We start from the raw sequence: 25493 nt of genomic DNA, 5'->3' as shown, positions 1-25493 counted from the left end.
ATTAAAGAAAAACAGATAATATACTGGAATAAAACTTGTTACACAGCAGTTATAGCCAACTAACTGCTCTAGTCTGGACAATCTTTCCTTTGCAAAAATGAGATGAGGTGTTACAAAATCATTTTAAAAATATTTTCTATAATGGCAGGTACTTCCCTGTTCAGTATTTTTTGTCTTGACATTTATGCTGAACAATTTGAATTCAATATATTTGCTTTCATACAGCATTTTGAAAGGTAAGACAGAGAGTATATTCTGGCACAGCTATAATTTTTCTTCTTAAAAAATTAATATATACAGTACAGGGAGTACTAAACAGCATAGTTCTGCTGATTGCAGTAAAGCAATGCACTTTCATACCTGTTAAGAATATCACCTGTTAAGAATGTCACCTAAGGTCAATACACATTTACAGAATTTCTAAAAGGAACAACATCCTAATCAAATATAATGTTTTTAATCATTTAACAACACCTTTAATGTTTGGTAACACTAACATAAAAATACTACTTCTAAGCCAGGTTTCTCATGTATTTGAGAAAGCTACTGAACTGAATTTCATAGCATTGTAGACAGACCACCAGTTTTATGCTCACTGCTGGGTTATTTTTCCTAGTGGGAATCATGTGTGAAAGTGCAACGGTTATAGGAAAGGCAGATAAAAAAGCAGCTGTTAATTTTATGTTAATTATGGGATACTTGAAATAGAGTGGCCATGGTCCAGAATGAACAGTATGTGTTTAGTGATAGATAGGTTACCAGGCACCGAGGTACATTTAAACATAGTTTTTTACAGATCTTCTAAAACAACTCTACAATTGTTTTTAAACATAGTCCTAAAGTCTTATAAGTTCAAATTTACCTGTTTGGCTTCATCAAAACAGACATCAGGACCCTTTCTGTATCTAGGTTGTTTGACCATTTCACAAGGATTTGGCCCTTCATCTGTTTCCCTGGTTAAGGAGCGTGACTCTTTTTCATGCATTGTGCATTAGCAGGATTAACGTTCTGTTTTTACTTTAGTGGGCAAAGAGAAGATTTATGATAATTCAGATAGTATTAAAATAAACATCAATAATCACAGTTCCGTGTTTAAATTAAACAAAATCAAACCAACCCCCCAGATAAATCAAAATCAAATACTCTTTTTTTAACACTGTTCTAATCAAGAAAAGAAACATACTGCATGACTTTTTAGAACCAGTACTTCCAGAACTGTACACATAATAAAAGCTGAGGGTTTTTTAAAGATTTTTTGTATAGCCTTTATTACCATTCCATAAATATTACAGAAAATATTTGATAAAGTAGTAAACTTTCAATGGTTCTGAGTGGTTATAGCATATGTTACCACTGAGTTATTCTGCTAAAATGAAGATATACAGTAAAAGTGAAGAAGCCTGTTTGGAAGAGTAATGCTATATATTGCAGTGAAGGCCTGGTAAGAACTACTGGTTTTATTATGTATACACCTATCTTACCCCAAATATCATAGACAAGATCACCCCACTGTAGGCTTTGATAGTAAACAACCAAATCTAATCAGATCTCATTAGCATGTCAGTGATGCAGACAGAGAAAATGCTGTCCGAGCAGTGCAACAGCAGGATAGAAATGGAAGCAGTGACATGCTATTAATTAGATAACTGTAAATGTGAGGTAATACTTTAGCTTATGTCTCTGAAATCTGTAATTGCTGATATTGAAGTGTTAATACTATACTCCACATTTGCCACAGGCTAACAAGGGACACAAATCATTGCGGCATAGTTGAAAAGCATGGATAGGGTAAACTGCAGAACTGTCTTACGTTGAAACCTGCTTATGTTACCATTCAGTAAGTTAAGCTGTTTTTATTCCACAGTTGGTAGTACACAAATTTAAAGCTAAGCTGGTGTTTAAAAAAAAAAATGACCACCAATACTTTATTTCTCTTAGTAGCTCTAACTTGTACTTGAAGCAATCCTATACATGCACTGTTGTGTACTACAGCAGCTTCATTGCAATAAGTGGAGATACCCAATGAAAGAGAAGGCAAGAGGACTGGGAATTTAGTTCTACAGATCTACATCTGTCTTCATTCAGATGTTATCAGACCCACCTCCCCTTTCCTTTGCCAGGCCCCAGCTGAAAGGGGAGTGAGTCAAATCGCAGAAATATTCAAAAAGACAATGTGCACAAGCAAAGCTGTACCAGCAAAAAGGAAGCAGAGTCTAATAATAACCATCTGAATAGCACCCAAAGGTCATTCTGTCTGCTTGTGTGAGGTTATGCTACATCTGCATTTCACAATGTACCTTAGTTATAGAAAATAGAGAATGGCTTACTACTGCATAGTTGGAACAAAAATAAAATAGTTCATTTAGTCAACATAAGCCCACCCAGCTGCTCTGGCTGCCATTTGAGGTCATTTATTGCTTTCTAGAATGTTTGGACCCCACAGGGAAATGCACGTTATGTGCCCATTTCCCATCCAACGTGCTTCATTTTCTATAGCGAGTCCTGACTAGGAATTCAGACAGTGACTACAGTTAATCAACCTGTCAGGGACTGGAGTGAATTAGAATATTAGGATATGTTTACACAGCTCTGTGATGACATGGATATTGCTTCCACCCCAACCTAGCTTCCTTTTCAGCCAAAGTGTAGATGGAATTCCAGTTTTATTGATGTGGCAATGAAGGCATTGCTTGTGCCAAAGAAACTCGGTCATCTCTACCATCATCTGCTTTTCTTTCAGGAATGGGAGAGGCTGTCTCAACTAACTTCCTGACATGGACAAAGGTATTGCTAATTGTTTTCCATATTCTGTCACAATAATCCAAATTATGATTTGATTTACCATCTCTGGCGTGCTATCCTCAGGCACATATAACAGAGAAAAACTGAGGTTGAATTTCTCCTTGCCTAGAGTATGTATATGTTGGGTTTATGTATTTCCATCACCATCACCTACAGGTATCTACTGGAGTGAACAGGCTAAAGGCATAGAGATTGGCATGAAGGTGGTTGCAAATTAGAACTACTTTTTACATGTTTTTAATTTTAATGCATGGTTGCAAGGACTCTGCTTAGCATGTATACCACCTATGTCTCCAGCCAGCTCTGAAGAAATTCTGTGCTAACAGCTGGATAAACTTTAGCTTTTGATGGTTAAAGCAGTTTCCACAAAACGCAGTTCTCACTGGCACTGAGCACACACTAAAGCACTTTCATCACTTCACCTCAGTGTTGTAGGCATCAGTGCAGTATTCAAACTTTTCAGGACCAAACACTCTCATGTTGGTGTTGCCCTTTTTTTTTATTTCTCTAGACAGACATACCCTTGCCTTTCCTAAAGGCTGAACAAACCCAGGAGTCTCAGACTCCCCTTGCCTGTCCTGTGGCTCCAGATGCCAACCACCTTGGTGGCCCTTCACTGGACTTCCCCCAGGATGGCAGTGTGGTACTGGGAAGCCCCAAACTGTACACAGCACTTCAGATGTGGTCTTATCAGTGCTGAAAAGCTGGATGGATCAATTCTTCCAGCCTGCTGGCTACACTCTTGCTAACATAGCCCAGGATGTGACTGGTAAGGCATAGTGGCAACTGATGCTCAATTTCTTGTCCATCGTGATCTTCAAGTCCTTTCCTGCAAAGCTATTTCCAGTAACTCCACCCCCAGTGTGTCCAGCTGCATGTCACTATTCTGTCCTGGATCCAAGACTTTGCATCTGCTTTTTGGAAACTTCATTAAGTTCCTGCGAGCCCTTTTCTGTTTAGGTCCTCACAGCTTTGCTCTCTACCTCAGTGACTGCTGCCTCAGACGATTTGTGATATCATCCACAAATATCTGCTGCTACAAGTACTCCAATGGCAACCACACTACTGATATGTACACAAACAGGCCGTTTTCTCCAAATATATTCCAGTATATCATAGTAAAAAATCAATCTGCATTACTAAATAACATGATTTTAAAGGATACCCGGCTTCTCAGCTTGCATAAGTGGCTTTGGGTCACAGGAGCGGCACAGCAGTTGGCTGTCACTAATAATGAATACTAGATTGGTGTTGGAAATCTTCTCTGCATGATAAAGTCTGTAAAAAAAGCCAACAAAAACCTATGTTTAAATGAAGCAAAGAAATCCATGTTTGAGAAGGACACACAGCATTGGAACAAAAGTAATCTGACTTCACAGATTCAGTCTGCCTGCTACTGTTTATCTTTCCCATTAATGAACAGCGAGAAACATTTATAATAAATTTTGTAATCTTTTTGACATTTCTATGGCTTCCCCTTTCAACTAGACTTATTAGTAGAAAAAATGGAAAAGAGCATAAAATGACTTTAATTGAGTTAATAGCTAGCTCTGTACTGCTGCAACAGTAGCTGTACTGAGAAATAACATCAGTTCAGCATCATTTCTTCCTCTAACAACACCGAGAAAACCCCCAACCACAAAAAGAAAGAAATAAACAAAACCCCAACACATAAACCTATCTGTAAGAAGGGTGAGAAAGAGGTTTAGGGAATGTTTGTTCTGTATTGGATTTATATTTTTTGTATTTTTATGTACATACAATTCCAAGAAAGGCCTTTAAGTTAGTACAGTAACTTTCAATTTATAGATAATTGAATAGGCAGTATTATATCTTTAAACTAAAGATAATACGCTTCATGCCTCAGATACTAAAGGATTTTTTTTCAAGGATAATTTTCACGTACAATTGAAATTTATTAGAAAGGAAGACAGGCCTTCAAAAAAGCAGAGAAAAAAATCTTAACATTTCTTAGTCATTAATAAAATATATTCCATCTGTCAAACAGAGGTAAATTCAGTACAGTCTAATAGGTTAATTGCTTTTAGTGGATTCTAAATACATTTTCATACACATAAACTAGTAAGTAAGACTTTTCATATGGGTTGTTACCACTCTATACAGGCAAATTTTATTACCTAGGTGTGAATTGATCAGATTATTTCTGAAATCTCACAGATGTTCATACCACTGATTAAGTACAGTAAGAGGATAAAATACCTGTTAATTAAATAACTGATGATGTGATTACATATCTGGTTTGTTTTAACCAGCTTAAATTGTCCTTTCATACTCATTCACACACTGTGGCGCTATTTTTGCAATATTAGCATAATAATTTCTGTAGTCTTTTAGTAAATTGAACTAAAGAATGCTTCTGTAAACTCTTCAGATTAAGAAAAAACCCAAAAACAAAAAAGAACAAACCACACAATCAAAACACAAATGAAAAAACTACAAAAAACAAAACCAAATCCCAAAATCCCAGCTTATGAGTTCTCTGTGCAACCAGGTACCATGCAGATACAAACTAGCAACATGGAGGAGGAAGTATGGAAGTGGGAAAAAAAGGTCTGAATGTTTTCGCTGTATCCACCATTCTCCAGTGTCCTGTCTTTCTTTCCTGGCTTGAAATATTGTCTTCAAGAAGTGTGAAACCCCACTGTTAATTTCTAAGACATTCTCAGAAATCCTAATGTATGCAAACTTTCAACCCAGCAGGCTTTTGCATGAAACACAGATCTAGGTCCAAGTCACTATGTTTCTGAAGTATCTGATTTTTTTAACATTAAATATCATTTTGAATGGGCATATGGAGCCTGAAGAGTAAATCTTTTAATCACAAAACAAAACAGCATGGTTTGCTTATTAAGACCCACAGCTCTTAAATTATGAGTGCTACTGAACAGAAGGTAAATTTGAAGATAAATTGCATCATCTTCTTGACCATCAAAAATTCCAATACATAACCAGATTAAAGAAAATTATCCCATTCTGAATATTGCAGCATGCTTTTAAGTTTATGTAATAAATTAAAAGAAAACAAAATGTAACAGGGATAGAAATACTATTCTCATGGAGCATATACAGGCCACAAACCAAAAATTTTAATAAAATGTTTCTATAATTCTTTAATTATTACACTTAAAATATACTCTAAAAAATACAAAAAGAATGCAATTTATCGTTTTACTGCCTAGATACTTCCCTGTCTTGCTTATGTAAGGTTGGTGTAACGAATGCAAAATATATTCTTTATTCTTCTAATAGTGTCATTTTCTTTTGTAAAAGAAATGAATATCCAAAAATTATTATTTATAGTTAAGAAATTTTACCTGGAGCAGTTTATACAATCTACAATCCCACCAAAGGATTTATCATCATTTTCAAAGAAATACTGAGTTTGCTCAGTGATACAGCTTGTTTTAGGCAGGGCAGCACTGAAATCATCATCTTCCATGTCAGCTGATGAAAATAAAAAAATAAATAAATAAACAATGACATTTTTTAAGTCACAGGTGCAATGGGGAGACCCAACTATGGCAGGACTTACCTGCTTCAAGGAAACGTGGAAAAGTCAAGCTCAAAAACAGCTGCTGTAAGATAGACCTGAACACAGAAAGACAAGATACATCTGTATGTTAAAGACTCCGTCTTCTTGGTATTTTAACAGATGCTTAAAAACTCCTGAAATAAGATCTATTAACAATGACATTATCATGGCTTATTATCCTTTTGCCAGTTATTAAAGCTGTGTTACTTTAAGCCTTACAGTTTTGACTCTGGTTTTCTTTTCACACTTTCTCCCACGTCTTCTTTCACACTCATATTTTATTCTGCTAGCATTTGTGCCCATAATTCACATAATGGAAATGTTGTCATGCCATCCATGTCCTCCTCTTACACCTCTGTGGGAAATGGAAGAGGCACGTTGGCATTCCTCTGACACTTAAACCAGCCGGAACTCCTTTTGAGCATACTTGGGGAAAATGCTTCTGAATTAGATACTTTACACTGATTAAAGTTCATTAAATTACTCAGAAGGAGACAAACACTGGAATATTGCAAGTGTATTATAAACATCATTACTGTAGCAGCTGGCTTTTAAAATCATCCCTATTCCTGCTCTCGAGGTACGGAATATGTTTTTTCTCCTAGATGCTACTAAAATGCTTAGGCTTAGAGAGCTCCATTTCTTTCAAATTATTTTTCTTCACTCATGATCATATTTTCCCTATTTTCTTTACTTGAAGCAAGTACCAGCTTGCCACATACATGGCCCTTTCTCCTCTACCAACTTGTTAAAACAGCAGTTGCACCAGTTACATTCCTTGACTCATTGCGTCTGCTTAAACCTTCCCAAGCTGTATTTCCCTGTCATCACATTTTAGGTTTGCTTCTACCTGATGTCTCCTCATCTCATTCTGTTCTAATGTCTACCCTGCAGAGAGAAGGGACTGTATAACTTTACTCAACCTCAAAGATTCTTTCCTTTTCTCCTTATCCAGTGTGATCCATGTGTAAAGAAACCGAATCTGCCTGTCACCTTTCCAGCGGAGGCATTGCCTGAGGGAGCTCTGGATTCACATCCACAGCTTTGCGCCTCCAATCATCAGACAGTACACTGACCATCATGGATGAGAAGAGACCCGATGCCATGCAAGTGATGCAATTTGCTGACAGAAAATAGTAATCCTTCACAAAGGCTTATCACAGAATTTACTGGGTACTGACTGAAAAGGGCAGCCTGGGAAAACTTAAACCTTCTGAGTTAAAAAAGCATGAAGGAGAAATGACACATACTCTCTGAACTAAATGCTGATGGATCCCACAGAAATTTTGAAGATTATCACTCACACCTTTATCCCACATTGTTGCTTGAAACACTATAGTTTTCTTTAACAACCTGCTTTCTCCTATTTCCCTGCATTTGCTTTTGCCAGGTGCCTCACCGAGTCCATTTTTGGTCAGCTTTTTTCACTCTGCTCGCTTAATGGCCTTCTCTGCCTGCTTCTGATCTAGATTCCATTAAAAACATGTCCATAGAAAGTACTTTCATGCGGTGCTTTCAAGTTAAACATCATACAAAATAAACCTTAGGTCTAAATTGAGTCCAGACCACTGAGTCTGATTTGAAAACTGATAAACAAAAGTCTCTCTGCTTGAGAAGAGCTCAAGTTTCTCTTCTGGATTATTGCCCATCGCCAGTTTTTGAGGTCTGCTGTTTTCCAAGAAAACTGAGATTTTTGCTGTTGCTCTTAACCAAATGTAACCAGCAATAAAAACCAATATACAATTTTCATAGTGCTATCTGTGAGAACATTACTGTGTTTGTTCATCTGCTATATACTTTAACTCATAAAGTAGGTAATTTATTCCATCTTGATAATTTGACAAAAAAAGTAAGCATCATTACTTTAGAAAAGGGAACAGTCTCCAAGGGGGCAATTCACACCAATGCAAAAGTATCACATCAGTCCCAATTACTTATCCCAATGTGGTGCTGAAGAAGCAGCTGACAGAGGTGTCTATCTACGTGGCTCTCAAATAGGTAAAGTTATTTCTTGGCTATTATTAATAATGCCATATTATTAATGGTAATAACCAAGCCAAAATTGATAAAGTGAAAGATAAACCTAAGTAGCGGTGCAACCCTGCCTCTCTCAAGGTCAATCCCAAAACTCCACAGCAGTCCAAATATAAAAAACTTTTCCCCTCAGCTACAGAAAACGCTAGGACAATGACTATAGAATTATCCCACATGCTTTATATGTATTTGCTTCCTTGAAATAGTTCAGTGGTGCTTTTTAATTCCATTTCAAAGAACGAACAAATAATTATCATGAAAACTTTTAACTGAACTGTGCCGCCAGATAACATACTGGTTATCCTGCAGTCTAAGCAAGACTTCTATACATTTTGTAGTACAGAAGGTTCATTGCCCACAAATTAGCGGGTCTCATTGACAGAGCTTTAAACAAGACCTACAGGGCTTCTACTCCAGAAAATGAAGGCCAAAGAAACTGTACCTCCCCCCCAACAAATGAGCAAGAACGGCAAACTGGTAACAATGAGTGAGGAGAAGGCTGAGGCACTCAACAACTCTTTTGCCTCAGTCTCCACTGGCAACCTCTCTTACTGCACCTCCCAAGTGGATGGACCATAAGGTGGGGACTGGAGGAGCAAAGTCCTTCCCACTGTAAGGGAAGATCAGGTTCATGACCACCTGGGGAACCTGAATATACATGTCTATGGGACCTGACACAATGCATCCCAGAATCTCAAGGGAACTGGCTGATGTAGTTGCCAAGCCATGATACTTGAAAAGTCACAGCAGTCAGGTGAAATCCCTGGTGACTGGAAAAAGGCAAAAAATTGCACCCATTTTTAAAAAGGGTAGAAAGGAGGACCCTGGGCTACTGACCTGTCAGCCTAACCTTTGTGCCTGAGAAGATCATGGAACAGATTCGCCTAGAAGCTACGGTAAGGCACACAGAGGACAGGGAGGTGACGATACAACTAGAATGCCTTCACCAAGGGCAAGTCCTGCCTGAACAACGTAGTGCCCCTCTCTGGTGGAGTGAAGAGCTATGGATGTCACTTGTCTGGACTTTGAAGGGCCTCTGATTTGGTGCCCCACAACATCCTTCTCTCTAAATCAGAGAGATATGAATTTGATGGGTGGACTGTTCGGTGGATAAGGAATTGGCTGGATGGTTGCATCCAGAGGGTAGCGGTCAATGGTTTAATGTCCAGATGCAGACTGGGGACAAGTAGTGTCCCTCAGGGAACCGTACTGGGACCAGTACTCTTCACCAATGACATAGTGGGATTGAGTGCACCGTCAGCACGTTTGCAGATGACACTGAGATGAGTGGTGCGGTTGACACAACCGAGGGATGGGATGCCATTCAGAAGGACCTGGACAAGCTGAAGAAGTGGACCTGTGTAAACCTCATGTGAACCTCACGGATTTCAACAAGGCCAAGTGCAAGGTTATGCACCTGGTTGTGCAACTCCACATATCATTACAGGCTGGCACATGAAGGGATTGAGAGCAGCCCTGCGAAGAAGGACTTGAGAGTACTGGTGGATGAAAATTTGGAAATGAGTTGGCAATGTGTACTTGCAGCCCAGAAAACCAACCATGTCCTGGGCTGCATCAAAAGAAGCGGGGCCAGAAGTTTGAGGGAGGTGATTCTGCCCCTCTGCTCTGCTCTTGTGCAACTCCACCTGGAGTACCACCGTCCAGTTCTGGAGCCCTCAGCACAGGAAAGACATGGACTTGTTGGAGCAGGTCCAGAGGATGACGACAAAAATGATCAGAGGGATGGAACATCTCTCCTATAAGAGAAGTCTGAGAGAATTGGGGTTGTTCAGCCCAGAGCAGTCTCCAGGGAGACTTATTGTGGCCTTTCAGTACTTACAATGTGCTTATAAGAAAGATGAGGACAGACTTTTTCACAGGGCCTGTTGCAATAGGACATAGGGTAATGGTTTTAAATTAAAAGAGGGTAGATTCAGACTAGATATGAGGAAGACATTTTTTACAATGAAGGTGGTGAGACACTGGAATAGGTTGCCCAGAGAGGTGGTAGATGCCTTATCACTGGAAACACTCAAGACCAGGTTGGACAGAGCTCTGAGCAACCTGATCTAGTTGAAGATGCCCCTGTTCATTGCAGAGGTGGTTGGACTAGATGACCTTTTAAGGTCCATTTCAACTCAAATTATTCTGATTTGTGTGGTTTTGTAAAATGATTCATTGAAAAGCAAACACTGATTTTCTTACGGCTTCTTGCTAGAAAAAGGGAAAGACAATATTTTGAAACAGGGAGCCAAGTGATCAATAATTCTAAAAGTAATAATTTAACCTGAACCTTCACACTTGTCAATCAGGCTTAGACTATTAATTCCAACTCTGTTTCCTGAAGCTGATTTTGTAGAGTCAGAACACACAACCACAAAACCTAGCAAGAGTAGTTTCAAATTCAACTGTTGACAGAACACAGAATTTTTCCAAGGAGTTTGGAGACATAGTTAAAAATTTTCACCATAACAAACAGCAGAAACAAAAGGTTCACAGCAGTTCTACAGAGGGAAGAAAAAGACTAAGACAGTTTCAACCCATCAAATAATTGTAGTTTGGACATACAGAATTCCTACATACTTGTACTTACCAGGCAGCTGCTGAAGCCCACCATCCTAGATGCAAAATATCTGTTATCGTAGGCTGGGGGAAAAAAAAACAAAAACAAACAACAACAACAACAGAGATTATGCTATTTGTATAAACACATGCAGACTTTTATGGGGATATCTGTCACCACACAAGGCTCTACTGACCACATAAGCAGAACGAAGTCCAGCTCCTTGCTTTGGTTCTTCTTCGGGATCGCAGACTGATTGATAGTCATACGATTTGTTAAAGGCATACAGGGACATGTTAATCAGGTTTCGCATCAGGCCAGGATCAATCTCACCAAAGAATCTTCCAATCTGATGAGGGAGAATATACAGAGATAAGTTAAAGTATTTCCAAGTATTTTTCTCATAAAAAAGTGAACAGTTCTGATTCACTCCCCCCCCCCCCCAATTCATCCAGTTGTGCTACTCATGTTTTTATTTCTTTCTTTGACTACTTCTCTCCAAAAAGCTTGGTTGGAGAGCTCAGTTAGACAGTAATTTTAAATGCATTATTAGTGAGACCACCCTGCTTGGGGAAGAGCAAGAGGAATATGAGAAAGAAGGTGTGCAGATACCATACTACCTGCCCTCACCATCACAGCTACATTGGCAGCCTACTAGACCAAAGGCAGAGCACAAAGAATGCAACTTGCTAGAAGTATGGCATCTTGAACCATAAACAAGGCTGTGAAAAAGACTAACAAAATAACTGGAATTTCTGAAACAGCAAAACTTTTATGATTCAGAAATGTTATTCTTAGGGTAAGCTGAAAGTGAAATGCTGGCTTTTTTCTCTTAAAACTTCTTCCTATTGTTTTCTATGTGCTGTCCTTAAAAATATACATACCTGTTGTGTATATTCATCCCGATTTGACATCAAAAGAAATCCACCATCATCAAGGATAACACAGTCCACATGCTATTGTAAGAAAGTGAAATATTTTTGCAGTAAGGATTTGTCAAGAGAACTGTAAGAAACTATTTTTTATTCAGCACTTTGGAAGCATCTTCAAATCTATGTGGCTCATGCTAAATCACGACCCCATAGTCAAGGACCAACATTAAGTTATAACAAGTAACATCAGTGTTATATCAGTGTTTCTATCAGTGTTATAAAAGTCTGTACAGATCTAAGACTTCCTTGTGGCTTAATTATTAAAAGTTGCTTTGTAAATTCTTATTTGCGTAATACTTTTTTAGGTCTAAGAGTGCTATATCCTTATTAAATCTGATTATAACTTAATCTCAACTCATAATAAGGGACTACAACTTCACATGTGCTTCAGCCATGCTTAAAGTCCTTTTCCATTTGCACCTTTCAGTGGTAAGAATTTTAAGGACAGACTCTCAGCTGGCTAGTCATGATTATTTTCACTTGTCAAGGATTGCAGTGGGTTTCTTCCAGGTGTCAGGTGCAGGAATGGAAAGCCCACTGGTTCCCTATACTTCGCACTTTGTGAAAGATCCTTGCAGTCAGAGGTTGGAGAAACAGCAATGAGACCAAACAGAGAACCTCCCAGAGTACCATTTTTGCTGTAAGTCTTGCATTTAATGATCTTCACACTCCACAGAAGAATTTACAGAAGACCTGAGCAGAGAAAGCTTTGAAGCAGGTGGCAGAACCTGATACTGTGATAGCCCCTGAAGCTATGCTCTCCTGAATGCTAGCAGAGCTATGGGATTCACAAATCCTGAATGGTCTGAAAGCAGAGGAGAGGAGGATGACTAATGACTGTTGAAGGGCACATTATGTACTCTGATGCTTTTCAGTTTGCATTTACCCTTCTCTAAGATACTTCTAGTGTTCATTTTCTCCAGTTCTTTATTTTTAATACATTCCCTTGCCTCAGGATTGGGTTCTTGCTTTGAAAATTACCATTATATTTTTCTCACATTTTCTTCACATCATTCTTTATTGCTTTTACTTTATTTTAATTCATCCCTCTAGTTCTTGTAACCTCATTGCAATGATTCTTGCAACAACCACTTCATCTGACTTTTATAACCTCTTTCACCCCCTCCCCTCCTAATCTTAACCTTTTTCAAGACACAAATAACTAAGTACTGTTTTCTGTAAAATTAATCCTTAAATAATAATGATAGAAATGTTGTCTTAGATAAATCCTGAGAGAATCAGTGAATTTTTGTAATTTGCCATATATTCATAAACTGAATATATTCTTACCATACTGTTTCTCTCACAGCCACAGATTTCACTGTTGCACTAAAAAAGAGAAGTACAGTAATCTTCACAAAAATGTTTCAGAAGAAACTGCATTTTACAGTTATATTAATCAATCAAGACAAGAACAAGTGATATGATTTTCAATACCACTAGATCAATTTAAATTAATTTTGACTGTGTGTCATTTATCACACATATCCGTGTGAACAACCCATATTCAGTAATTATCAACAGCACAATCTCTACTGTCTTTCACAAAGTCCCTCATACATCTCCCTTTTAAAGTATACTCAATATATTAGAAATAAAGTTTGGAGGACTTGTCAGATGTCAGTGTTGTGAGTATAAAGCAAAAGAGAAAGAACATGTACATTTCCATGTGTTTGAGGTATGGAAAGAAAGACTAGAAAATATGCTGCAAAGTATCTTTTTCGACCATGAAATTTTTGCCAGTATCAAAGCATGTGATAAAGGAAGCCCACCATCTCCAGTAAGCTTTTATGGCTTTGACTACTAATTTTTTTTTTCTCTTTTTCTTGCATTAAGTATATACATACACATGTAACTGTCCCCTTGCATCATATCCCGAGCAAAACAACTACCAGATAATGCTGCAGTCATCTCAAATTAATTCTGAGATATTCCTTTCTTTCTTCTTTTTCAGTTATGTATTTTTGCCCTTAACTGTTCTGACATTTAGGCAATGCATTTGCCTACCCGTTGAACTACAGCTCTAATACCTACAACGGCCAGACACTGTTATCAATTCCCTTAATATACAACTAACCAAGCAATGTTGCATCACACAATTGTTCCGTAATTGCCCTTATTTTGTGCCTCTCCTTTCCCAGTGTTCCATTAATTACTTATTTTTTCCTTCCGTTTAGCCTTTCCCCCTTCCCATTTTCACCTAAGTTTTAGATATAAGGAATGAAAGGATTAAGCACCTATTTCATTAAGTTCTGCTAAAATGCTGTGATGTTGGTTGCGATATAAATCCTTACTGTTGACTGCTTACCTATCTTTCATATTAAATAAATATAGACTCAGCAAATCTTTTGCAGATCTTATTCACTGCTACAGCATAATCTTATTAGGGAGTCTATTGGCTGGAATATGCCATTTTTCTTTGTCTTTACCCATGTTCTATAATTATGAAAGCAAGACACGTACAAAATACAGCCTATTTCAACATAGATTTATTTTGTGCATTTGGATGATTTAAATACCACAACTACTTGGCAACTATGCATCAGTGTGACTCCGGCACAAAGAGCTATTAGACCTATTTGTATCTGAAGCTTTGAGAAATGCAAATAAAGTTCAAAAAAAGACTCGGTCAATTGCTTACCAGGCTCTTGATTGTGGTTTTTGTGAAATTTTCCATCCAGCTGGTTGCGTCAATTTTTATCCCAACAACTAACAAGAAATACATGAAAGTCTTTTTTAGTAAAATGAAAAAAAAAAAAAAGAAAAAGAAAAAAGGTAACTGTAGAATCCTCAAAAAAAAAAAAAAAAAAAAAAAAGGGTGTGTTTTATAATAACATCTAAATTATTAAACTGGAAAAGGAGAAAATATGATTTTTGCTCTGTTGTCTGACCACCAATATCCTTCATGAGACTAATAAATTAAGCACTCTTACTCAAACACAACCAGATCTTTGGCTTGATTTCCACCAGAAAGATTAAAACAGTCTCAGAGAAAAGAATGTTATATAAAGTGAAGTTCCTTTGAAATCTCAATTAAATTTCTAATTCACTGTTGAGCAACAACCAAGTAACTACTGTATTTAGAGTTTCAGCACCACTCTGTCTTACCTGCTGGTTTCAGAAGCTTCCCATTAATTGTTATTTCCACAGCCTTGCTTACCATAATACCTGTTTCATAGCTATTGGCACCACTTTCTGTGAGTATAGAAAGGGGGGAAAAAGTTAGGGTGTAATAAAAGCCTCTTCCTCTGAAACTGAAATTAATGATTATTCAAATACCCAGCATGATTAAAAAAAAATATCCTTTTTCAAAAGCACTGATCCAGCTGTACTATGCATTTATCATCTGTAATAGCTCAGATCACAAACATCTGGATGACTAAAAGGAATAGTTTTGTTTACTTTTCTCCATTCATGTTTTGTACATGGTTTCACTGCTTCAAAAAGTTACTGTAGCCTTTTTTTCCCCTGCAAAAAGAGCCATGAATAGCTTAACACATGTGAGCAGCTCTGTTAAAACCAGGATCAGAGCCAAAGATTTTATCCTTCTGTCGTCTGTGTATTTTTCAATGCAGGGTATACTGACACCACTCACTAACCAACAATTACTTCTCTGACGAACTTCAGCCTGTTTTCAACACCGCTCAGTATGAAAAAGCAAGTTAAAAGTACATTCCCTGGAGCTCTTTGAGGAACAACAAAGGCTTCAGGGAATTTAGTTAATAACCTTCCTAATATTTTATTGAGAAAAGATGCAGTAAGTAAGTATGACATAAGAGCAATAAAAGATCCCATATGTTTAAGAAGGAGTATGTCATTTGTCGTAGCATCTGCTTTTAAATGAGCTTGGCAAGGTTAATGCTGCTCACATTAGTAACAAGCACTTACTATTGTGCATATATAGGTTTTAAATATCAGAGTATTCCAGGCAAGCTGGTTTTGGTGAATAACCGCAACTTGAAATCAAATTCAGAAGGAAAGTTTAAATTAAGCAGTGGTGCAGTGGACAGAGTTGTGGTCTCTGGGTCCTTATACCTGCTCCCCCAAGTTAGGTTTGGTGCTGAGGAACTATATAGAACTCAGCTCAAATAAGGTTTTTTTTAGTAGTGTTATTGTCCCTGAGTGCATTTTTCTTTCACTTCCTTTTAAAACAATTCTGCCAACACATGTCTGTAAAACACTGTTTCAGTATAATAAATGAACACCAGTACTCTGCATGTTTTCAGCTTTGTTAATTCTGAGTGTACACGGCCACCCGAGTCAATGACAAATTATGATGCCCCTTGTTTAGTGCCCTCCTAGCTACCTTTTCCTTAATAATGGATGATGTCCCAAGATATTTTTCCTTATGAAGTGTCCCACTTGCATCCTTTGTCAGTGACCTCAACTGCTATGGGAAACTTCCACAACTACACTTACATTGGACTAGCCAGCTCTGACATTTCTAAACAGCGATGACTTACTGTTGTAGTACGGAGCTGTGAAAATATAGTTGTCATTATCTAAACTCCGTTTATAGAAGCTGACTTCATAGGTTTCAGCATTTTCCAACCAATCTTCTCCTGCCCTAATCACAAAAAAATAGAGATCAAAAGAAAGACAGAATCTCATTAAAGTTCTGCTGCAGGTTTTTTCATTGCTTTTTGTTTTGTAGTTGGTTTTTTCCTTCCCATGTTTCACAGTTGTAAATGTGGGATTCATTCATATAGTCCTCAGACTTTGTCAGCTTTCACTGGTTAACTGCCAGGTATAATTAGAATTAAAAAAAAAAAAAGAAAAAAAAAAGAAAAAAAGAATTCTTGGACCAACACAGATCTTGTCCCATAATTTTTAGATATATTGAGACAAATATAAATGCAACACTACTCACAACAAAATATAAACAAAACTAATAGAACATGCTCTCTCTTGAGAAATCACCCCAAAATATTTTTAATAATTAATAACACCAAAACAGAAAAGAAACAGAGTAAAATTCATTGCTTTTTTTCCCTTTTTGGAGAAACACAGAATAACCTAAGAAAATAGATAAATTTGCCATTTACCAGTATATCTGTACTGGTGTCCTCATTATCCCCGGTCACTGATGTGGGCATCGAGTTCATTACACAACCATTTTCACATTCCTTTTTTGCCCTTTGGTAAAATACATTTTTCTCTCTTGAGGTCCCTGGACCATTTGGTCTGCTCTTATTAGTCTAAAAAAAAAATTGCCTACGGCTTTACAGTATTTGCAGCCTTCCAGCCTGCCAAATAAATGAGTGCTTAGGACTAATTAGGGATTAGCATGGCCCCACTACTGCTGCAAGGGCACTGGTTTTACTGCTGCTTTACAGTGATTTGAAACTTGGATTACAAGGACCTGTTATGGAAATAATATTACAGATCAGTTTCAAGCAGTGACACAGGTAAAATCAAAGAAAAACAAGACTTCCCATTCATTTCATAGTTATCAGTACAGATGATTTTCATTCAATAAATCCAATATTTAACATTCCACCCTTTCAAGTTTCAAAACTGCCATAGTATACTACTTTATAATAAATATTACCTTTTGGGGAACACTCTAGTAATTCCACCATCTGTAACAACAAATTGCGCAACAACTCCATCACTGTAAACAAAAATAAGATTTAAAATGAAAACTGGCTGAAATCCTTACAAGTTTCTACATCAAGGGTCGCCATTTAACTGCATAACTGTGAACTAAATATCTATCTTGTGTAAATGTTAACTGTGTATCTAGATATGCACACATGTATTTTATTATCAAACTTTGAAATGAATCAAAAAATCAGTCAATAAAAAGAATACTTACAGAGACAATTTACTCCAGTAACGTTGGGCAAGTTCATTTGTAAATCCTGCATCCAGCAAAACTCTAATAACCATATCAGTATTACCTATCGAAAGAGTTAAGACAATCATCTGAAACCATATGACATGGAGTTTCATTAAATGGCTAAAATTTAATTCTTACTTTTCAAGATGCTACGGTCACAAAAATCAGGCTATTTCTATTAGACATACTGTCTACTTCAAATAACATTAAGTATGTGATGTTAAAAAGATTGCTGTCACATTGTCGACTTCATTTAAACTTTTCCTTCAGTGTATCCTAAGAAACTATCATTGTGTTATAGGAATAAGCAAGGTGATAAGGGCACAGGTCCCAGCTTTGCAAAGCTCCTATGTTGAATTTGAAATTAACCTACTTTTAAAGCATGTTTTCATTCAAATGCTTTTTATCTCAAGTTATGCAATGAAACACTAAATTCTTTGTTATACTTACTCTTACATGCTACAAATTTTAAGTCAAAGCCTCTCAAAAAACCCTGTCTGCCATCTGAAAATGGGTACAAGGAAATAAACTGATTTTGAATTAGTAGCTTAGATGGATATGCCATTTTAAAAATATCTTTGAAAAGATGGTTCAGTGCTTCCCAAGCATCTTTTTCAGTAGCATTTTGCAGGAGAAACTTCTATGAATAGTAAACAGAAGTAAGCACACACTTTAATACAGGTTTTGACACTATAGAAAATAAAGCAGGGCTAAATTTGAGCTGAATAATGTAAAGGGCTCTTGGTCTTCAATGTCACACAGTAAATCGGCGGTAAATCAGTTGTTCCATGACTAGAACCTGCACCTCTGAATTTTGCCAAACCCCAGCTGCTCAGCCTTGATGAGGAGGCTGAGAACTCCTGGGGAAAAATAAAGATAAAAACCCAACTTTTCTTCAGTTGTTCAATAGAAAGCCATGACATGCCCTGTGCTTCACCCTAAGTTTCAGATTCCAGAAGACTGATATTGACCTTTTTTTAAAAAAATGCCCTAATTTAATCTGTTTTCACAAAACAGATCAGTAAGGACATGGATTTGGGTTTTGAAAAGCTTCATAAGCTTTAGCTAAAAGGCTTTTTCATAAAATCCACTGAAACCTGGATGTGTGAGAACACTATGCGCAAAGCTAGCAGCTCTGATTTACCAGCAGGAAGCACTGTCTCATATCACCTTAATACATTAATTTAATTCTCTTCAGATATATTTACATAGCTTAGCTAGGTAAATTTGTAAAACTGCATTGAATGTCACAGACTCACCTTCCCTATTCACAAGCACAATGTCATAATGCAGTATGCAATATAAATTAGGGTACTGCTTTAAAAATATTTCTTCAGCTGGAAGTAATGACAAACCTCGACTAACTGACATGAGGATGAAATTTGGAGGGCCTTGTTGCCTCCACATTTTCCTAGAAATTAAACTGATATTCTACCTGAATATAAGCATCAAAATATGTCTCTCTCAGAGTGGTATTTATCTCTGCTGACACCGACTCCTTATATTTTACTGGATGCATTTTTTTGTTTAGGACTCCCTTGCACTGCAGGCACCGCCCCAAAGTGGGACTTGCTTACTTACCTAAAGCAGATGTTGAAGACAAGTCGGGTGAATTTCCCCTACTGTCCCCTTAATAACAACAGCAGTAGCTGTTGCACTTTCTGGCTAACTTCCATCAGGTTGAGTTGGATGGGGTGAGTCAAAATATAACAGACATTACACTTATAGTATATAGATTATTTCAGTTTGAGGATTTGACTAGTTATTCCTTTAGGAAAGCATTTTTAGCAGATAGAATTTCTATAGCCAGTGTTTCTTTTAGTCAATGCTGTCTATTTATTCTGGAGACTATTTTTCAAGTAACTTAGTTATTAGAAAAAAGAAGAAGAAAAAGTGAATTTTGTTGTGGATTCCAAAGTGAAATATAGTGATAATTTGATAATATTTTGGTGTACTTACTTGCTAAGCCCTAGTGTATACTGCAATATCACTAAATGTGTCCTCAATATTTGCTTACAGAACTAGTGAATATAAACCTAGATTTCTCAAATTTTAACTGGTTTAATTATTTGAGGCGAGTGCTTTCATTTCCAAGATTGAGTCAAGGGACTCAAGTAAAATTTCAGTCAGTCAGCAAAGTGTCAGTGAATAAGATCATCCTGTTAAAAACAACAAACACACCCCCACCCCCACCCCCAGTAGCCTTTTGTGAGATCTCCTAAGTGGACATTCCTTCAGTTACATAGTCTAGCAGAAAGATTTTTACTGAACTGATCAGTGTTCTCTGACAGCAAAATGTTTAAAAGACTCAGGGAATGTAAGGCAAAAAAAAAGTTTATTCCAACTGTTTATGAATTATTAACAATGCTAAACAGACTTGTACAGATAAACAAATCTATACATTGAATTTTTCATGAGAACAAGACTTTAACATGATACTGATGGTTTGTTCAAAAGCATAACTCCTTATTTATTCTAAATGGAGTTTAAGGCCCAATTTCAAAACGTGAATACCTTCCCAAAGCCCACTGCGCACCCCTGCAGCAGTTACATGAATCTGGGATCTTAAAAAACTCAAGCTCAAGCAAGATCTCTTTAACCAAATTGTGAACCAGCAATAGAACCTCCTTACCCTCTATGCTGGTTATTGGTTATTTAGGTGGTTGTGCTCCTTTTCTTTACTTCTTTGGGTTATATAAACTGACAAGAAAGAAGACTGAAGATTTCATTACAAGATTTTGCAGTCTATTTGAGAGTTACTTTGGCTGATATCCTTAAGAGAATGAACTATGTATTTAAATTACTTGGGAGTGTATTAACATGAACAGGTAGTTATTTGCTGCTAGAACAGAGTGCTGAGAGGAATGTAGAAAACCCTGGCTGCAGTGTCCTGCGAACTTCCTCAAATAAACCCAGAAAACTGCAAACTACTTTTACATTCTCTACCTTGGGTAGAAAATTCCAACACTACATGTATTTCTACTAAAAAATAATCAGTGAAGATAAAAACCAAACTCACATGATTTGGCCATGAAAGCTGCCATTTTTTGCTAATTCTCATTTATAAGTATTTTCCTAAGGAAAAAAAATCAGTGAATTGAGAATAATACTTACATGATGGACTGCTTGGAGTATTTCTGTCAATAAATTCATTGAAATTTAATAGAAATTCAGTGTTGTTTTCTGATTTTTTTACATCATTACAGTATTCTCTGAAAAACAACAAAACATCAGTCTTCTCAGATGTTTCCTTTGCTACTAAAGCAGATAAATATGGCTCAGCAGTTATGAAGTCCAAAGAGGATTGTGCAACTACAATGAGGTGAATGCCACTGCTATATCCATTGACTACCATAGTCAATATTGAATGCTGACCGTATCAAATATTTCAGGCATCTACAGGAAATAAAGTGTCTGCCTAAATCTGAATTACAAGACAACTCCATATATGAGGTAAGGCATAGATTCCCAGAAAAAATGTAGACGAAAGAAGCTGGGTTAATTAACATTGATAATATACAGCTGTGGGCTGGCTTCAGGGGCGGTGGCTTGGCTGATAATGTGCAGCCATGGCTGGTTGCTGCTAAGTAGTTAAATAGCTCTAAGGGGTATGGAAGAGGAGCAGCCAATAGAGAGAGATCTGGAAAGGGAGGAAAGAGAGTGTACCAGGGCTGAGAAGGGTCAAGGAGAGAAGCAAAAAGCAGTGTGGGACTGGCCTGAAGCGTATGAAGAAACAGCACGAACAGTAGATAGACCTTTGAGACCTTGCAGGGGATTGATGACTGTACTGGGACAAGACATGCTAACTACTTATTGACGTTAACTTGGTATGTGATGGTGAAAGACCTTGTTGCAGCTGGCTAGTCTTGGGAGTGCTGTGACAAAAAAAGCACTCAGGGCTAGTGTAGGCTGTGAAATTAGGAGATCATAGTCTGTAAACTAAACAAGAAGATGCCCAGTAAATTTAGATGGCTCCTGGGTTAAACTGTACTAAAAAGTATGTGAGCTGCTGATTAAAACATAGTCACATCATGCTCAACTAAGGCCAGATTTATGGGATGAGGTCCTATCCTCTGAGAAGTCTTAAAGGCAATTTTGATAGGGTACATAGCAGATAAGCATAGAAACACTCTTTTGACATACGCAGAACAGATAAACAGTAGACTACTGTCCTTTACATAATGTAATAAAATAAAGCAATATATCATTGGGTAATTCACTGAATGCAAGCAAGCATAATGAAAGTCACTGGGCATCTTGAAGGCAAATATTAGGTGGTGAGTGGCATTAAACAACTTTAATTAAAATGTAGAGCATATTCAGCAGTAAAGCAGGGAGCTCTCTTTTTAAATGAGCTTTTTATATTAAATTAATATTATGAACAAAAGAAGTCTGTTCAAGTATTTCATATCAATAAGCTATCTTATTACCCTTTACCGTGATCCTGAAAGACTACATGCAGAATTTGCCTTATTGTACCAACACTCACGTTTAAACCAAGTTCCATATAAAACAGGCTTTGCTCATGTAGAATAGCATAACAACTAAGGACTTGCTGGAAACTGCTACTTGGTACCATTGATTATCAATAACATCAGCCCTTCAGGAAAAATTAAATTATACAGTTAAGCTGAGAATACATTTGAAGATAGAAGACTGGTTTACATACCAATCAATTTATTCAGTGAAATCAATCTATTCATTGAAATTTAAAAGGATATTTATATGATAAATAAGAAATTAAACACTTCTTAATTGACATCGATGGTACAGTATTTCCTTTATCATAACTACCTTTTCAAGGAACTTAATTTTTAAGAACTATTTATCATACCATGTTTCCCTTGCAAATCTACATTTACAAGGGCAACAAGGACATCACACTTTCACATGAAAAAACAGGGAACTAATGAACTTACTTGGTCAATTTTCAATGACTCAATCTTTTTATGTTCATTGATTCAAAAATTAATTAATTCTTAAGTGACAGAGAGCTTTGAAACACTATCTTGAAGTTTGGAAGTATCTCGAGGTAAGTATTATGGTACCTATTTCACAAATGACAAGCTAAAGTACAAAGTTGTAAAACCTTAAAAGTCACAACCACAAGAAATGAACAGACGTGTATAAGATTTCCATTAAAACATCAATATCAGATTTTAGAGCTCTCCTTGATTAATATAAATAGGAATTAGAGCCTGAAGATGTTATATACACTCCAACAAGAAACGACTGATCTTGTAAAACAAGAATTTAATAAGTAGTCTTTTACTTAATATTTTTTTCCCCAAAATGAGGCTTTATTGGTCAAGTCTGTATTTTGTAAATGTCATTAATTTGATCAAATGCCTATTTACTGCTGAAATAATATTTATTACTGGGAAATTAACCAACCTGGGTGCTATAAACGTATAGCCAGCTTCATCAAAATGATCAAGCTTCAGTGTTTCTGAATCTACAAAGATGAAGAGTAAATATCAAGTAAGTAAATTGGGCTTTTTGCCACCATTTTTCTTCTCAAAACATGTGATGAGCTTTTGCATGCATCCACGAACTTAGAAATGTTTATTTTTATACACTTTCTTACTAATATACTGTATATTTCTCAGTATAGGACAAAATTACTTGATTATTATATACAACATACTCCTGGCAACAATAATGTATTTAACAACTTAGAGAAGACATTTCATTAGCATGTCAACATGAAAACATATGAGATGTTTTCATTAGAATTACAATTCGATACAAAGAAATATTTGGGACACTGAGTTGTCAGAACATGAAGGAAAATGCTTGTAGTATTTTCTGCAATAAAGTCTAAAATATTTATCCATATAAGCATCACTGTCAACGCTACTGATAATAATGGCTTTAAAAGCTGGTATCACTGAACACTGATAAGACCAGACAAAAAAGGATTAGAGATTAGCAACATATTGAAATGTGCATGAAAACATAAAGAAACCTTCACATCTTGTTTTTGGTTTCTTTGTTTTTTTTTTTTTTTTTTCCTTTCTATTGCTATGGTACCCAATGATCATGGGGAAAATCCTGAGATGAGGAATACAGAGGAGAATATCCAGTAGGAATAGAAATATAAGTGAAAAATATCAACTGCAGTAAAACAGAAGGAAATTGAGCAACAAGAATATACTTGCCCTTTTTGATTGCCACTATCCATCAGAAAGAGAAAGCAGGGAAACAGAAAAAAACAGGGTAAAGCAAAAGGGGTCACAAACCAATATTTTATTCAAACAGACCCTTGAATAAAAATATTGTACATAGATCAAAGGTTCAATTTACATACAGCTGTAGTCTGGAAAAAAGACAAACATCTTTGAAGACCGAAGAATATGTCCTCCTCAATTATTTCTCAAGTACCTTCTATATACTGTGGCTATTTCAAGGGTCTGTTTTGCAGGTTATATTGATATGAGTGCAAAACCAGATGATCTAATCCATCAAAAGAACTATATTTACTCACTAAAACTTCAGTTTTAAACTATTTATTATTTGACAAAGTTACAAAATAAAACACTGATTATTAAAACTTGCCATATTCTACTTCATGTGCAGGAGCCCATGGTAGAGGACAGTGATTTAGTGCTAACCAAGTTTTCCCTAAACTAACAGTATCTATGCCTGTCAGAGAGATTCATAGTGCTTTTCTAACTTTCTATTTAACTGCAGATTTGTTCAAGTTTATCGTAACACTTGGATAAAGTTAAAAGGATGTGATGGGTCCTATTTTGTCTACTATCTAAATTAAAATTCAGCTACACCTAATAAACAATAAGCATTGGAATACTCACAAGTATAATTTCCAATTATCTCTCCAGAATCTGTAAATAGCTTAAAATTAGTCTAATCCAAAAATACATTACAAACATCCACTAAAAGATTGCAAAATGCAAAATAAAAGCCTAGCTGCAAGCCAAACCAAGCAGCGTTTTCACATTAATCTATTCCTATGGGCAGCAGAGGTAATTTGCTAAATATTATTCTGTAACTACTGTAAAAATAATGAAAAAATGCTTTACTATTATAGGCTATATCATGACACTTAGCTAAAAGAATGAAAAGAAACAGCATACAGACCCTTAAAATGACAGCAACAGAGGATACACAAAGCAATGATTCTATAGGCACAGAGCAAAGGGGAAGGGATTGTCAGTGGAGCTGGGGTACCTGCACATATTCTATTTTTATAGAATATTTCTTGTACCTTGGGTGTTGCAATGGGTTAGAATCATTGCTGCAGATTTGGGGTGCATCATGATAACATCAGCAAATTCCACAAAATTTATGAATTCTAAACATTGCTTTTTTAAGTGAATCTGAGACTTGGCAATACTGGACAAAACCAGGGAACCTTCATAGTACTTACATCTGGCTTGAGTTATTGGTTCTTCTATTTTGGCTTTAATATAATAAAAGCTGTATGATGGTAACACCAATGCCAAACTGCAATAGAAAAGACACAAGTAACACAATTATCTTATTTAAAGCAGTTTTCCAGTTTAAGCTTCTATGTGTTTTGAAAGCAATTAACAATTTTGGGTGTTGGATCATCATGAAACGAGATTATAGTGACATACCAGCCTCACACTTCGTAATAGGCACAAGCAGGTTCATGAAGTTCCCCTGTGTTTGTTTTCATTCATTTCATTTTATCATTTTACGCCCTTAAGCATAAATGCACATTTTAATAGATAGGCAAGGAATTTCCAAATAATTGCAAATAATAAAATACATTTTTTCTTT

General features: G+C 36.5%; 1 protein-coding gene across 6 annotated transcripts in view; it reads right to left on the bottom strand.

Moving 5' to 3' along the window:
• The window catches only part of CACNA2D1 (calcium voltage-gated channel auxiliary subunit alpha2delta 1), a 431936-nt gene that overhangs the window by 12652 nt on the left and 393791 nt on the right, over positions 1 to 25493 (bottom strand). For all 6 annotated transcript variants that reach the window (XM_040595291.1, XM_040595292.1, XM_040595294.1 and 3 more), the window contains 16 exons: positions 25117 to 25193; positions 23121 to 23181; positions 20841 to 20938; positions 17703 to 17787; positions 17436 to 17498; positions 16348 to 16451; positions 14993 to 15079; positions 14526 to 14593; positions 13175 to 13213; positions 11837 to 11908; positions 11149 to 11301; positions 10983 to 11035; positions 6356 to 6411; positions 6138 to 6267; positions 3968 to 4080; positions 863 to 945 (listed from right to left, as the gene is read on the bottom strand). In XM_040595291.1, coding sequence (XP_040451225.1) covers positions 863 to 945; positions 3968 to 4080; positions 6138 to 6267; positions 6356 to 6411; positions 10983 to 11035; positions 11149 to 11301; positions 11837 to 11908; positions 13175 to 13213; positions 14526 to 14593; positions 14993 to 15079; positions 16348 to 16451; positions 17436 to 17498; positions 17703 to 17787; positions 20841 to 20938; positions 23121 to 23181; positions 25117 to 25193 — 1342 coding nt within the window. The remainder of the gene's footprint in view (positions 1 to 862; positions 946 to 3967; positions 4081 to 6137; positions 6268 to 6355; positions 6412 to 10982; positions 11036 to 11148; positions 11302 to 11836; positions 11909 to 13174; positions 13214 to 14525; positions 14594 to 14992; positions 15080 to 16347; positions 16452 to 17435; positions 17499 to 17702; positions 17788 to 20840; positions 20939 to 23120; positions 23182 to 25116; positions 25194 to 25493) is intronic.

The sequence above is a fragment of the Falco naumanni genome, chromosome 5 (genome assembly GCF_017639655.2).
Source record: "Falco naumanni isolate bFalNau1 chromosome 5, bFalNau1.pat, whole genome shotgun sequence".
Taxonomy (NCBI): Eukaryota; Metazoa; Chordata; class Aves; order Falconiformes; family Falconidae; genus Falco; species Falco naumanni.
This window is presented reverse-complemented; position numbering and strand designations above follow the sequence as displayed.